This window comes from Morone saxatilis, unplaced genomic scaffold (genome assembly GCF_004916995.1).
Source record: "Morone saxatilis isolate NCDOM2014 unplaced genomic scaffold, NCSU_SB_2.0 Contig18, whole genome shotgun sequence".
Lineage (NCBI taxonomy): Eukaryota > Metazoa > Chordata > Actinopteri > Moronidae > Morone > Morone saxatilis.
This window is the reverse complement of record NW_023339740.1, coordinates 21,127,366-21,143,815: the sequence shown is the minus strand read 5'-3', so window position 1 is coordinate 21,143,815 and position 16,450 is coordinate 21,127,366. Positions and strand designations below refer to the sequence as shown.

Sequence of the window (16,450 nt, the reverse complement as noted above, 5' to 3'; positions counted from 1 at the left end):
AATAATAATAATAATATTAATAATAAATAATAATAATATTAATAATAATAATATAATAGTAATAATAATAATAATAATAATAATATAATAACAATAATAACAATAATAATATAATAATACAACTGTACGAGACTGCACTATAAATTGTAGTTTGAACTGTCGACCTTTTGTCTGTCTACACCTCTCAGAGTTAATGAGGAATGCAAACTATGTTCATGCCTGTGAGTGAAAGTGTAGACTCAAGAAGGAAACGGTGAAGAAGAAGAAGAAACGCCCTCCTACAGTTTAAAATGCCACAGCATTACTCGATCATATGATCGTATACATCTCTCCCAGCTAAAGCCTGAGATCAGAACATAAATGTTTTACTATTTACTTTACTAACTTCATTGTTTGACGTTCATTCACTCAAAACTGATTTTTAATTTTCACATTGTGTATTTATATCAGCAAATGTTCAGAGATCACTGAGGGGGCGATTATAAATGACACAGTGTGATTTTCTCATTCTGTTCACAAACAAACCAAAAATAAAAAAAGCAACAAAAGTGAAACACACAAAACAGTTTCCTCGACTTTAGAAAGGCTTCAGTCAGCTAAGTCACAGGAATGTCTCAACTAATCATTAAGTTGATTTAAATTAAAAAGTCGCTCTGAAGAAGAATGCGGCCGTAAAGACACATCTACTAAACACTCCTAATTACATTAGTGAATATCACTGATAGCCCGGACGTGAGTATTATTTTCCAGTATTGACTAAAAGCTAATTTCCCATAAAGAAAAGACCGTTGTGAAACTTCCTGACTGTCTGGGGGGTTCCAGATAGCAGCAACACGCAGACCCAGACATCATGTGCACCCATGTTTACAAACCTGATGAGCCAGTATCATTTGTTTCTTTAGTTTCTTATCGTGCTTTGAGACATTTTCGACAACCTTGAGTTATCACCACTGAGATGTAATCAGTTTGGTGCCTACGTACCAATACTGTACGTCTTGTTGTCTAAAGGAGACCTTTAGGGTTAAAATGCTGCCTGTTTCAGTTCAGTAAAGTCTGGGAGCTGTAACTTTTTCCTTTATTGAATACACTTTACTGAACATGACCTAAAACTGCCTCTCTGTGTGATCAGTCTGTGACATAAACCAGAAGATACCAGAGCGAAAAGAAACTTTATCCAGACTCACTTCGGTTGTTTAGGAGACCTTTTTCCCATTTTAATTTAACACCGGCGAGAACGACGGGCCCCACTGATGCAGAAACACACACGGGCTGATAAAAGTGCTGCAATTTAACACATAAATCTCACCGAGGGCCCCTTCAAGCGTAACAGCCTGATAGGATCAGGTTCTTCAGGTATTTGTTCAGCAATACTGGACAAGTATAGAACTGTAGCGGAGGCCTCTATATGATGAAACTTGCATTGTGTAAAACGCGGGAATCTGACACTAACCACAATAAAATAGCCTGAGCCATTGTGTTATATCACGAGAAAAGTAGAAGGAGAAGAAGAAAAAACTCACAAAACAAAAGCCCACAACCTTTTGTCTAACACGAAACCTCTTGTACTCCTCGTCCTCTCCGTTTCTCTGCAAGAAGTAGCTGCATCTCTCTTTCTAATCACAATACTGCAAATCACAGCGAGTTATACAACTTCCACACCGTCCAAACTACCAGGTGCGTTCGATACATTAGAGGATCCAGGGGAATATTTCTGAATGTGACACAGCTTGTAAAGTCTGACTCACCCTGAATTGATGGTTAGGCTTTAAGTGCCTTAGCTATCTAATGTTTTTCTATTAAAACTGTTCTCTAATCACGTGGGTAACCTAAAAGATGAGCTGACGGTGGCACAGATACGCGCCACGAGCCTCTCTCGTAGTGAGCAGGAGAAGGAATCAAACACGAATCGGCCGTGCAAGCCTGAGCCTGCAGCGTTAATTGGCAGCAACAAGGGGGGGAAAAACAACCAAGAGACAAAAGCTAATCTATTTATGTAAAACGTCAAAACATCCCTGTTCCTCCTCGAACCTGAACACACACAAACGCCTGTTACCAGGAGACAGGTTCACTGTGGTCTGTGTACACGGACACGAGCAGCTCTGATGGCTGTGAAGAGAAGCGCAGTCAGCTTACATTCAACCTCGACACTGGGAAAACGTCCCAGTCCCAGTCCCAGGTTCTCTGTTCATAGCACAGCGCTGGGTGTAACTGTGGCCCTCGTCTGACTCGTGAAGTTGCGGCATGTTTTGAGCGTGTTTTGAAACTGACAGTTACGTGGAGGAAACATGACTTTTTTGGGAAGAACCAACGCCAGGTTATGTGGGCAATAAACAGAACACAGAGCAAAGAGGATGTTTAGTGTCTGACCCTGCACTTCCTTAAGGGCACTGACAGAGAGGATACCTGGTAAGGTAGTGCATGAGGAAACAACGGGCGAGCCCCGGCCACTCGTCATCACACGTCACATCTCTGTTTGTAGTCGCCGTTCAACCCATGACGCGGCTTAGAAAGGGCCACGGTCCACAAAGTCGCTGCCTACAGCAAAGCGATGATTGTGATCAGACAAGAAGAAACTGGTCTAGGAGGAGAGGAGGAGCTGGTCGGGCAGAGGACAGGCGGAAGGCGGAAAGAGGAACTGCCTGCAGGTAGACGAGGAATGTTTGATGGGTGACGTGTGAAAATGCTGCCCATCCAGAACAAAGACGGTGGCAGAGACTGGCGAAATGTCAGACAGCGCTAAGCTGCATTAAGAAATAAGATCGTATGTGTTCAAGTCTGCAATTCTCGTTTTACCTGCAGGATTTCCTTCTGTATCTATCTGTACGAGCATTGTTGGAAGGAGCCTGAGAACTAAGAATTTCACGACCAACATCTGCTTCACTGTAATTGTTGCATATGACAATAAAGGACTTGTAAGCTGGCGTGGCAATAACAGCCGAGGATCATGTGTATTGTGGTATTTTTAAGCTAAGATGGACGAATCGTGAGTTCTCAGAAACAAAAGCTGGTGGCCATAAACAATGGGATTGTTACAAGAAGAGGCCTGTTTGTTTGAAGAAATGATGAGATGCGAATACAGACTGAGGGGGGAAACAATCCCAGAACGAGTATTTTCTTCCACTTTACAACAAAAAAACAAAAACAGACAGCATAACTAGAATTAGGCCATGAATTAAAACCAGTTTGCGGCACAATGTGTCCGAGAGAACGACCCCATCAAAACTCAGCCTCGTCCCTCGCTGTCTGAACACTTCACCCTGTTTCTGCAGGGTTTGAACTCTCAGCGTGCGTGTGTGTTTCCAGAAAGAGGAACTCAAACTGTGATGTTGTTTTTTCTGATAAATAAATGAATGAGGCAGTCTGGCGGTCGGAGCGTCGGGCTGAGTAAACGCTGTCCGATAACATCGCTGTGGATCCGTCTGTTCTCCAGGGAAGCTCTGAGACGGGAAGGAGGCTCCGCACGGGGCTGCATCTTATCGGACGCCTCTGCGACTCTCCTCAGACACCTCCGATATCTGATCGCTCCTTATTTACAGCCACTTGACCGTGAAACCTAAATAAAACATACCTGACGCCGGGCTTTGAGTCTGATCCTGCGGGTGTCTAGTCAACGCCGCGTCTGACTGACAACTCGGCATCTCCTACCTGCAATGTTCATGTAAAACAAGCCACTGGTGTATGTTTCTGTTTAAGTAATAGAAACCCATTGGATTAAAGGTCGCGCAATTCTGAACGGCTCTTTTATCATTATGTGAACTTTGATCAATTCACTTTTTACAGCCTTGCAGTCGGCTGACGGTTGACATGCTGCGATGTGTCAGTGACAGCAGCCGCACTGTGTTATGATTACACACACAGAGCAGTCGCAGAAAGCCAGTCTAGCCGTCACGGCAGCAGAGCTATATACCTCGCCAAGATGAGATGGAGTTGGATTAGATTACATCACACTGTCACTAAATGGCCTATTAATTTTAATCATATACTTGCGACATGCCAAACCACAGACACAATGGAGTTAGGGATGGACAATAAGGACCTGATCTGGTGCCATTTTCAGATAAAAACCATCTTTTTGATAATCCTGTGAACACCTGACGAATCAAGATACCTTATTACACTGATGCAGAACTAACAGATAATAAAACAATCGACAAAATCTCCTGACAAACGTCTGTTATCTCACAGTACATACTGTAAGCTGATAGACGATATATACATTGTAAACTTTCCTTTGTTTTATCCTCTCATATCTCCACTCAACTAACCCCTCCACCCCCTGAAGGCTGCACCTGACCTCAAACTGACCTCAACGCTGCAAACAAAATACTACAGCAGTGGTTTAATAAAGAAAGAGTAAAAATAAATGCACAGTATGTCCTCTGCTGCGGATCCAATGCAACGCTCTCAAAATAGTTTCATAACCAAGCTGCACAATGCAGGACTTTCTTTACCGGTTGTTCAGGATTTAAAACAGGAAACAGATAAGAATTATAAAAGAGGAAAATGTCCCATGACATGTCGGCGGCTGAGCAAATAAACGTCTGAGACTCTGAACAAAGTTTGGCGTTGACATCGGTTAAACCGCTGCATCAGGTCACGCAGTACACTAATCAAAGTTTCAGTCGACAAATGAGTGAAAGTGGTTTTCCGGGTGCCACTGTCTCGTCCAATAAGCGGTGCACTACTTTCTGCAAATCAAATGAGAAACCTGTCAGCGGAGCTTTGAGGTTGGACCTCAGGAACTTCAGCACTCCCACAACACCGCCCACCTCCACAGACCAAACGGACAACCTTAAATCGCCAGTACGAGTCTGTTTTGAGACACTGAGATCTTAGAAGGAATCAAGATTCACCTTCCTCCCCTGGTTGGCGACACCTGACCGACCCTACGCTGAAACACATTATGTTAGGTTGGACTTGTTAGTTGAGGAAGAGGGTCTTGTCAGTGTTAAAATAACTCCAAAAAACATCTCAGCTATCAAATGAATCACAGAAACTCCAGTTTGTCAAAGCACAAATGCCTTCAGGACATCCTCCCACTTGGCCCTGCAGCTGGCTGGCCATCCGAGTGTGCACCACAAAAAGCCCAGCTTCACCTTTGCACCGGACTGGATGGATACGTCGATCATATCAGCATCAGTTAAGGGCAGCTAACCAGAGACAAATAAGCAGATTGGTTAACAGTCAGTGGATACACAACCCAGTCTGGATCCATACATCAACGACAGATTGGAGGAAGGAGGGCCCGGCAAACGGTGAACGTGGGTTTAGTTGTAACCGTGTTGCATGCACTTCAAGATAGACCCAAGAGACGATGTTTTAAGGCGATGTCGAACACACTTTGTGTTTTATTTTAAAGCAGGCAGTGGTGTAGTGCAGGTACACCCACTTATATATACAGCCCATCTGATGGAGCATACAGTACTGAGCTGCAAGCTGAATTTCTTCATTCATAGGATGGCGAAGGCGACAGTTTTCTAATTTTCATGAGTACATGGAATAGGGAATAAGGGATATTCCTTATTTTATGAATTTCATAATGATCCTTACTGCCTGAAGTCAAGCAGCAAAAGTAAAGTGACAATGTTTAATTACTACTGGCTCGTTTTTGGGTGAAATGAATATGTAATAGTAGCTTTATATGTATTATGTATTATTATAACTGTTTATAACATATTATCCTTCACTTATAAGCGCCTATTTAAATAGAAAAGGGTGGCATAGATTAAGAGTATACCCACTTCTCCAGACACCACTGAAAGTAGGGAGGGAATAAAATAAACGTGGTTAAAAAAGGCAAAACAACCGACACCTGAAGGAAACTGTGTTGTTTGACCAAAGAAAAGTTTGTTAAAACACATTTAAAAGATATCGGTCCAAACCCATCCCTCCGTTAATGTGCCAGAAACAAAAAGTCCGTTAAAAGAAAAGATTAAAAAAAAAAAAACAGGTACGAACCTTTCGAAGAGTATCCGGACGGCGAAAATCCCCAAAGCCAGCGGCAAGGCGGCCAACAAGTGTCCGGCTTTGGGGTACTCCACCCCGGGCGCCGGGTCCGCCAGATCCGCCCAGGTTACGTTGTGTGGCAGCCAAAACCTCTCGTTCCAAAACCAGGCTGAGAGAGCAGCCATGTTTAACGGTGCTCCCGTACCCACCGGACGGTCGGAAGACGGTCGGTTTTCTCACACTAAAGAGAGAAAAATGTGTGTGAATGTGGTTTTGTTGCTTCCCCCCCCCCGCTGGGTCACTTGTAAAGATGACTTGTTCTCTCAACTTCACCGCAGCAGCGTGAAGAAAGCCAGGGTAGGAAGACACTTCCGGTGTGGGTTTTTCGAAATAAGATTCATAACGGTTAACGGTTGGGTTTTTGTTTTGCAGTGTTTTTTTTTAATTTTAAATTTTTTTTTAAAAGGTCCACTTTTGTAGGGATTTAGTGGCGTGGAAGTTAGCGGTTATGTTTCAGATTTCAACTCCCTCTTGAGGTGATTATTACATAAAATAATGAAAACATCGATCTTCCTAACGTAAATGTTACACACAGGCAAAATAAGAAACATTTAACTTCAACATCTGTTTAGGTACAATAAATATTCACTGTTTTATTTAGTTAGAGTATTTTGTTTTGTTTCTCTTTCGCTTTTGAGTCGCTAAAAGACAAAAAAAAACAAAAAAAAACAGCTCTTATGATTATTTTCTCATAATTGCCAGTTTAATTTTGAAGGTACAGACCGCCCAGCTTCCGGTCTGTAACATCCTCCATCGGTCAGCTTGACCAGACTGCCGCCCTGAGAAGAGGACTGGAGTTGAGGAAGTGAGCCGAGACCCTCCTCCCTCCACTGAAGGGATGTGTGTGTGTGTGTGCCCTCCATCCCTGCTGGTTTTTATTTTATTTATCTCCATTAGAGCCACACTTTTAGTCAGATACTTTTAGATTTGAGTTATCACATCTGATTGGACCGTGGGAAGTTTTTACAGCTTCCTCTACAGTAATCCCACAGATTAGTCCTTATCTATCTCAAAAGGTATCAAAGGCAGATAACGCCTGATGGGTGTGATTGGGCCTGTGATTGATAGGATGGCACACCCAAGTGGCTAGTGGATGTATTACAACTAGAAAATGCCAGGGAATATCTTGCAAGGTACAAATATATAGAGTATTTTATTTCTACACATACATTGCACTCCTCCAAGTCATTATAATTCATTTATTATTAATTTTAAATATGAAAACGTTAAACATTTGAGCTGAAATGTACATTATTTGCATTCTTGATGGCACCACAATGGTGTAGTATTTCGAAAGGAGCAGGGATGAGGCAGCTGCAGTGCTGTCCGCCATCTAATTATAGATGGACATTTGCCCCCTCGGAGCGCGTTATTATTAGAAATCTCACAGGGCAGTTGACTCAATAACTATGCATGGGATTTCAGCAAGGGAATCAAATTTTAAACAAGTGGCAAATTATGTAACTTCATGGTCTGTGACATAACTGAGCACCAGAGCTGCTAAAAGAGGATACATAGAGGATATTTGCTTGCTTTATCAATCATAATACTGGCAATGCAGGGGATGACTAATACTGCTCCAAGGACAGAGGAAACTAGGCTATCCTTCCCCCCACTCCATTGTCTGGCATGGTGCTTTCAGCTGAAAACTCTTACCCACAGTGACTTACTGGCACTGAGCATTAATAGGATACGTCGACATATGGTGCCGGACAGATGGCTGTTAATGAACACGCACATGGGTTGGTGGCATTTTAACAGGATGCGGGAAAGATTGCAACCTCCAGAGATGTTTTGTGAATGAAAACACGAGGAAAGATCGATTACAAAAGGCCTCCATAATCACGTTGAATTAATTAAAAACAGCAGAGGACAACACGACCATCCACCGATGAGGACTGAGGCAGGGGGACGTGCACTTAAAGAAAGGTTGAAGTGGACGCTTTAAAGGTGAAGAGTTTAGAGTGGCAGCCTGACTGAGCTCAGGTCAGGTTACAGCGAGGCTGGAGTCTGTGTGTGTGAGTGTGTGTGTGTGTGAGAGTGTGTGTGTGTGTCTTGCAGAGGCGGATACCAGCGAGTTATAAAGAATACATTTAAAAAAACATGAACACAGGCACAAAGGTTCAATAATTTATTCCAAAATAAGTCTTTTTAGGGTAATTGGCTACATATTAATAAAAGTCCAGACGAGGAACAACAACGTGTGTTCAGTGCTTTGTTTCACACCCTTTTGTTAAACATACATGTCAGTGAAAAGGCAAGTTAAGGCACGTTTAACCAAGAAATTACACAATATTTTATAACATTCAAGTCGTGGTTATGTAAGAAATTCTTTTTTTTTTTTAAATAACTTTTAAGACTTGGTAGATTTTATGTAACAATCTGTGACATGTATGTTTAAAGTGAGTAAAAACAGGAGTCAAACAGAGCAGCTCAGGGTAAAAAGAGGCAACTCCATTTCTTTTTCTGTTTGAAATACCAACATGAAGATAGAGAAGATTAGGCACGGTCTTCACCTAACCTCCCCCGCTCTATTATATTCACCTGGATAATACAGTGGCTCTAGTGTAATAGTCCTTTCCCAACCTCCACCCATTCAGCAGTCCTTTACATGTGCTCTGGGTGGTTCTGCAAACAGTTGACGAACTCTGTGACAGGGTGGCCGTTGAAGCAGATCTGGTAAACAGCGGTGAAGAGAGGAAACCTGCAGAGGCGAAAGAATGACGGGAATAATGGAGGGCTACAATGTGAAGTTACAGCCATAGAGACTGGAAACTGCTCTACAGTTCACTAATTAACATGTTATTGTTTGTTTAATCATTAATACGTTTTGGTTTCATGGAAGACTTCCTGAACATTTTAATGGTTGCCTGGCAGCGTCAGCGTGACAACAAGACTCCAGGATGTTACTGCACCTGGCCAAGACTTTATCCAGCACATAATCCCTTAAAAAAAAACAACACAACTTTGTTTTTATGTGTGTGTGTGTGTGGATGAAACAAAAACTAGCTGTAACTTGTTGTGAGTTTTAGAGAGGATGGAAGGCAGAGGAGGGCTGGTTGTTTTCTCCTGTTTTCAGTCTTCATAATGGGTTCATTCTTATGTTTCAGCGTCCTTGTGTTCCCTAGATTTATATGGCACATTATGGGTGTTCCCCAGTTCTAGGATTGGGGTTAGGGAACTTCGGACCCAGGAAACAAATATACGCTCCCTTCATATTTAACATACATACATACAGAGTGGTACCAATGTTCTCATCTTTGTATAACACAATGTGAAAACAATTAGACAAAGATATTAGTTCAATCCTAATTCAGATCTGCTCAGTAAAACTAACACGTATTAGTTATTGTGGAAATGAAAAACATTCAATCTTGTGCTTAAGATATGAGACACACTTACTTTTCCACCATGTTTTTCTGTTTCAAGACTTGGTGGACCTCGGATGCAGTGGCTGGACCTTGGAGCTTCTGACCGTTCAGCAGCTCATTCTCCAACTGCTCAATGGTCTGAAAAGAGAGGGCAGTGTGTGTTTGATGTTACACTGTCTTAGTTTCATAAGAAGAAGAAGTGACACAGATTATCAAATACAAACACACAGGGGGACTAAATCTCTTCCTCGTACTTTGCCTGTTTTGGCGAAAGCTTCCCCGATCTTGCGGTTGCGTCCACCGTAGCAGGTTGTGATGAGGTCAGCGATGCCGCAGCTCTCCAGGAAGGTGGCGGGGGAAACGGAGCAGTTTGTGCAGAAGACCTTGGCGAAGGCGATCATCTCCATCAGGCCGAGACGGATCACTGCTGCCTTGGTGTTGTCGCCGAATCCCAGGCCATCACAGAAACCGGCTCCCACTGCTACAATGTTCTGCAATAAAGAGGAGGCGCTGCTGTCATTGCATTGCACTTTAAAATGTTAGGTGGTTAGTACTTCATCTATGCTCTACAGAGAGCACATGAGTTTGTCTCTTGAACCCAGTAAGATTATGAATAAATTATTTGGACCAGTGCTGCACCTTGAGGATGAGCAGATGCTTCTCTTGAACTAAACTAAAGTTTTCATTGAAAATGTTGAGCAGCCTGTTTGCAGTTCAAGATGTCTGGATGATTAAAGATGTCTGGGCAGATTATGAATTTGAAGAGAAATATCAGTTGATGTCACTAATCATCAAAAAACATCTGAATTATTTTGACCAGACAGCATTTTTTAAAAGTTTGTCTAAAAGAGGAGAGAAGTTGACCTTGAGCGCCCCGCAGATCTCCACAACGTCAGACTGTTCCACCACAGTCACACGGAAGTTGGTGGTCTGCATCAGCTCCTTCAGCATGGGCCCGTAAGTCTTGTCTTTGCACCCTGTGACCACAAAATAACAAATAAGATCATCAGTTTCCACATTAATACTGTATTGAACAATAAATATGCATCTTTTGAAGTAGAATAAATAACAAAACTTTTTAAATAAATTAAAACAATTTAGGATGTTCTGTGTTAAATTCTGTGTTTTGAGGGGCTTTACATCATAACATGTTTTAAGGAGAGGACTAGAAGAACAGAAGATCTTTCACTTTATGTAAAGTAATGGAAAACAAGATTTTTGTGTGGTCATATGACACGGGAAGACAAAATATAGGGTTTGAACTGAAGATAATTCCTTAATTTTAATTACTGCAGACATCAAACTCAAGGATCCTCCATACCGATGGTTGTTTCACAGAACTTCTCGTCAGCGACCTCATTGGCGATGTTTGCTCCCATAAGGACCGTCATGTTGATGCCCAGCTTCCCTCGGATGACCTCCGAGATCAGCTTCAGACCCTCTGGACCCGCATCGACACCCTGGAGCCCACAGGTAACCACAAAATGAACACGCGGAAATCTCATCATGAGAGCAAACTTCCCATTTCTCAAGTGTACTGTGAAATCTATTGCAATAGGAAGAACTGGTGACTTAATTTTCCATTATGGTTCTACACCTGACTGTAGACGTTACCTGTTAATACATATGGCAGTATACATGTATATTTACTTTACTACAAGCTGTTAAACAATCACAGTATATAATATATTATATATATTCATGTGCATTACCTGTTCTTACCTGTCTATAACCATGGACTCGTTCTTTCACTACATTCCCATCTGTGATACATGGCAGTTTATTCATTTTATCACTGCTGTGCACCAGTGTACCTCAATATTATATTTTATTCTACCGCACTATTGTCTTAGATTTTCCTTTTTCTTATTTACGTGCATGATTTTCTTTATATACATACTTGTATGAGCCCTCCATTGTTGGAGGGAGCTCCAGGACATGAATGTTCAAGGCCAACGACTGCTTCACTGTAATTGTAATTGTACGTGTGACAAATAAAGAACTTGAACTAAACATAAGAAAAATGTTACCTTGATGAGAGACATTCCCACAGCATCCTTCTTGATGTGGTCTTTAATGGTGTCGCACACCCTCATAATGAACTGGTGAGGGACCACAAAGATCAGGATGTCAGCCCCTTTCACAGACTCGGCCAAGTCTGGAACAGCCAACTGGTGACGAGAGGGAGAAACATCAATAATATGGCAACACCAGTACAGAGAGAGTACAGTGCAGGCCAAGGTTGTTTTCATACGCACCACATTGGGGGGCAGCTTGTGACCAGGCAGATACTTCACATTTTCATGGTCTGTGTTGATGATTTCTGTGAGTTTACGGTCGTTCACCATCTCTTCGAACACCCACATGTTCACTGTGGTATTAAACTTGTCATACTTGGCAGCGTTTGCACCCACAATCTTGGCAATGGCAGAGCCCCTGTGGACATGGAGACACCCAAATGATCATCCCGGGGTCAAGACAATGGCTGGTTGAACGTATTGTTTCCCTAAAACAGTTAAATGTCTTCTGTTTTTTCTGTCATATGTAAACCATGCAATGAATTCAACACTGGATTTCTTGATTTTGCTCTGACTGATGATGACAGCTTGTTTATTTGTGCATTTTAACATAAGAAAATGTTCTTTGTATCAACTGTTACTGATATTAAAGAGGTTGTACTCTGACCACAGCTTAATGAGCAACAGTGAAAAAAATTAAAAATATAAAAAGTAGATTTTCAGTAATTCATAGCTAATTTTTAGCTAAGTTAGTGACTGATTTAAAGATGTTACTGTATATCAAAGTTTCCGTAATAGTGAACAGATGGTGTCTCAGGTCAAACTGTGACACGTGGACATGTGGACATGACTTATATAGTTTTTCCGATGCTTTTCCAGACAAGAATAACACTACAGGTGAAAAGTGAATACCAGAAGACTATAATTGTGTGTATTATGAAATCCCTTTTTAAGATCAGATATCAATGTTAAGTAGTAGTAAACTGGCATTAATTAGGACATATCAGTTGAACTTCTGTCCTGTTACAGCTAATGTCAATTGTGGAATGTAAGTAAGTACATTGCAGTTTTAAGGTACATGCACTTTACTTAAGTATTTTAATTTTATACTGCTTTATACTTCAACTCCACTACACCTTTAGAGGGCAATATTGTACTTTTTACTCCACTTCATCTATTTGACAGCTATAGCTACAGATTAAGATTGATATACATAAAACATAATGAACTGTTAAAGTTTTAAAGGACCAGTGTGTAGGATTTAGTGGCATCTAGGGGTGATATTGCAGACTGCAGCCTGATGAAACCCCTTGACTCAACTGAGTGACAACAAACAGTCGCTGCGAAACTCGCAAAAAAAGGCCCTATCTACAGTTTGTGTCTGGTTTGCCCATTTTGGGCAACTGTGAAAACATGGTGGTTTAACATGCCGACTTCGCTCCAACTCATAAAAACGGATCATTCTAAGGTAACGAAAACAATACAATGCTTATTTTAAGGTGATTAAACACGAATGAAAACATAACTATTAATATTACATTCCATTACATAAATGTTACACAGTGGACCTTTAACTACTCAAATCTACACAGCTTAGTTAAAATTGTCTCCCTTTAGATGAGCTAAAGCATTAAAATGCTGCCTACATGTTAATGCATCAATAATAATAATAATCATAATAATATAATACACATGACTGCTACATGAGTACTTTGACTTGTGATACTTGTGATAAATACAACTTTAATGCAGGATGTTCTCAAGTAATGGAGTATTTTTACATTTTGGTATTGCTACTTTAACTTTAATCTGAATACTTCTTCCACCACTGGCCTATCTAAATGTCATGCTGGCTGAGGGATTTGAATACATGAAGGCTGATTCAGCACAAACATTGCTGCATAATAAAAGGCAGGAGCTGCTTTTTTAATAAAGATTTTGAAGTGTTGAGGCATCAAAGGTCAGCCTATAGTCAGACAGTGTCAGTCTCAGAAGACTTCCACTCTGCAAAACAGCAGGGGAGTTTACTAACTTTATGAATTATTTATCTGCTGTTAACAAAGGCTAAAGTTGCCTTCTTTCTTCCAAGTTTGCCAACTTTTAGACAGCATTCACACAAAAAAAACTGCACAGTGTGTGAAATCTTATCCAGAGAACAAAAAAACCTGATATGGTGACTATAAACTCACCACTGACAGACCCCACTAATTAAACATTGAACTGAAAGACATTCAAAGGTGCATTAAAGCTCATTCAAACACCCCTAAAAACTCACCAGTTACCAGAGCCAATCACACAAATTTTCTTTGGTGCTGCCATCATGTGTTTGACCTTCCAGACGGAGCTGCTACCGGTGAGAAAACAGACTGAAGCCAAAAAGTATTTATACCAGACACACAGCTGAGGCTCAGGCACACCCACTCCTGTTGGTTGGTCTGCTCGGCTGCTTCTCAGAGACAAACTTTCTCTCTCTCTCTCACACTTACACACATACACACACATACACACATGATCAAGTTTTTCTCCTGTAAGTAAAAATGTACAAACTTGAATCAGTCAGTCCAGAGGAAATAAATGGAAATCTGGCCCCTTAAACACATTACAAACTAAAGCTTCACTGTGCAGAACATTGTCTGTGCAGAGTTTGACACTAGAACGATGTTTTCACATTAATCGGCTGAAAGTGGAAAGTTTCTCTGCGCTCATTGAAAATCTGATTTGTAAGGGGGCGGGGCCTGTGAGCATGATTTGTCACATCACAAATGACTTGGAAGTCAAACCTGGTCCAGTATGCAACTTATAAAAGTGTGATATAGAAGCTTGAAGCCTCCAGTGCACATACACTGAGACTTTACAGTGAAGTAGGTGACATCTTGTCAAGACCACCACTTAAATAAATTAACTATTATTTTAGAAAAAAAGGAAAGATTATCCAGTAATTTCCTCACCCATTAATCATATCCTGGCCGCCCACATTTATCTTATGAAGTGTCTGACCCTGAGGTTGGGAACCAGTGGACTGAACTTCTGAACTGTATTAACTATTGTAACTACAATAGTAAAACGCTGTTTATGCATCAATATGGACAATCTAAAAAATGTTGTATATAATAATCAGTCACAGGGGACATTTTTATGCTGAAAATCTACTTCACTATTTCATACTTCTGTTAATACTTTAAGTAGGGTTTTATATGAAGGACTTCAACTTGTAATTACATTTTTTTAAATTAATTGTTGTTCTGGTAGTTTTTCTTCTTTCAGAAGTTCAACCAATGCTGAAATGTTGTTAGTTTTGTCTTATGATAGTAAACTTAATGGGTTGAGTTTTAGACCATCATATCTGATAAAATCACAATTTAGAATCCAATTGCGAGATAAATCATTGATAAACATAAGTTATATTTGCAGCCCAATTGTTGGATATTAAAGCAGTTTTTAATTATGTGGAGGTAGAAAAAAACAAACAAAAAAACACTGGCAGAGACAAACAGGTACATTTTACATATCCTTTATTATAACATAATAAGAACATACAGAAAAATAGGTTTGGTCCATGAAAAAGTCTGCAGATTCAAATAATACTACAGTCCCCCTCCCCAGTGTTGTGTTTTATACCCCAGAGGTTCCCACCGCTTGTTTCAAATCATATACCCGCCCAAACCCACATTAGTGTATTCTTGGAATCCGTTAATGAAATGCACATACGCAAAAGTTTCAGCCAGGACACTCATCGTTACCTTCAACAAGGAAACAACCATTAAACTCAAAAAAGGTGTCAGTTCTTCAGCCAGTGTACAAAGAATCTACGACTCCTCAAATGCGTTTGGCCTCATGTACACGAGCTTGTTCAAGTGTTTATGGCTTCTCTGCACATAATTAAAATACACAAAACTAAAAAGCAGAAGAATGAACCTTTCCCTGCTCACAGGCGACATGAATGTCGTGTACATTTTGTCCTGCAGAGCAGAGATTTGTCAAATGAGACTGCCGTCTTTATTTTGTGGAGAACTAAACCACTGCTCTGACAACGAGGCCGGATTAATAATATAAATACTGGTTCAACTATCTGAGCATAGACAAAGAGTTAAGAAAAACATCTGCCAGGATAAGAGATACAACTTTACTTCACATCCATCTTCAGTTTTTTTCTGCTCAGTATTTACAAAACTATATAGACTAGAGGTACTCATACTAGCTACTTCCTTGATAATCTGTACTAGCTAACAAGACAAGTACTGATATAATACATATTTAAAAACAAAGATCATTGATAATAACAAAACAAAAGGAAAAAACAACTTCATACTAAATGCCACCATTAACAAAAGATGCATATCCTGCCATGATCGAGCTTTTAAGCATCTCTTGTACAACAGACTGTGGCACAAACTGTCAAAACAAACCAATGAGAGCTTAAGACAAAGTGACGCATGAACAGCCAATGTGCAGCAAAGTAGCCTGATTCATTACAAACACAATCACAATCAATATCTAACTGAATGGGTAAGCATCTGGGGGCTGGGTTAGGAGTGTAAAATGTAAATTAACTTTCCAAAAAGGGGAACAAATAGCCATGACAGAATCAACACATTGCTGTCGATTTAAGATATTTTTAGACTCTGGGACAAAACACATTAAAAAGTTGCCCCCTGCTTTCATTTGTGTACAATCTGTACTTTTGTGTGTACACAATTTTATCAAAATGAAAGGAATGCTTGCAGGTAAGGCTTAGACATGCAAGAGAAAATACATTGTGCTCAAGGAGCTCTTGTGTGAGGAAAAAACAAAATCATACAAAAAAGTGGAAGTAGCAACTAAACTGCAAGAGTAGTTGAGCTGCAGGGTTAAAAAAAAAAAAAAAAATCGCTGTATAAGAATAAGGAGACACGTTCTGCTGTCGGAGACGACGTGTGTGTGTGTGTGTGTGTTGTGTGTGTGTGTGTGTGTGTGTGTGTGTGGATGTTCAAAATGAATTCCTCCAACAGTTTTCTGACAACCTTAGAGAGACATAGATATTAGATGGCTTTACCGTTATATAGGATGTCCTTTTTT

At 40.5% G+C, this 16,450-nt stretch overlaps 2 protein-coding genes across 2 annotated transcripts in view; both read right to left on the bottom strand.

Moving 5' to 3' along the window:
• The window catches only part of cers5 (ceramide synthase 5), a gene marked incomplete at its 3' end in the record, with an annotated part of 19,003 nt that extends 12,681 nt beyond the window's left edge, over positions 1–6,322 (bottom strand). Inside the window, 1 exon segment of the mRNA XM_035662751.1 lies at positions 5,959–6,322. Within this exon segment, the coding sequence (XP_035518644.1) occupies positions 5,959–6,131 (173 nt within the window).
• Positions 6,323–8,123: 1,801 nt separating this feature from the next.
• LOC118328237 (glycerol-3-phosphate dehydrogenase [NAD(+)], cytoplasmic-like) lies at positions 8,124–13,827 on the bottom strand. The gene is made up of 8 exons (XM_035661861.1): positions 13,671–13,827; positions 11,636–11,813; positions 11,408–11,548; positions 10,699–10,837; positions 10,242–10,354; positions 9,632–9,868; positions 9,409–9,515; positions 8,124–8,710 (listed from the first exon to the last, which is right to left on the bottom strand). Exons 1-8 carry the CDS (start codon positions 13,715–13,717, stop codon positions 8,614–8,616), a joined length of 1,059 nt encoding a protein of 352 aa, XP_035517754.1. The 5' UTR covers positions 13,718–13,827; the 3' UTR covers positions 8,124–8,613.
• Positions 13,828–16,450: the final 2,623 nt, after the last annotated feature.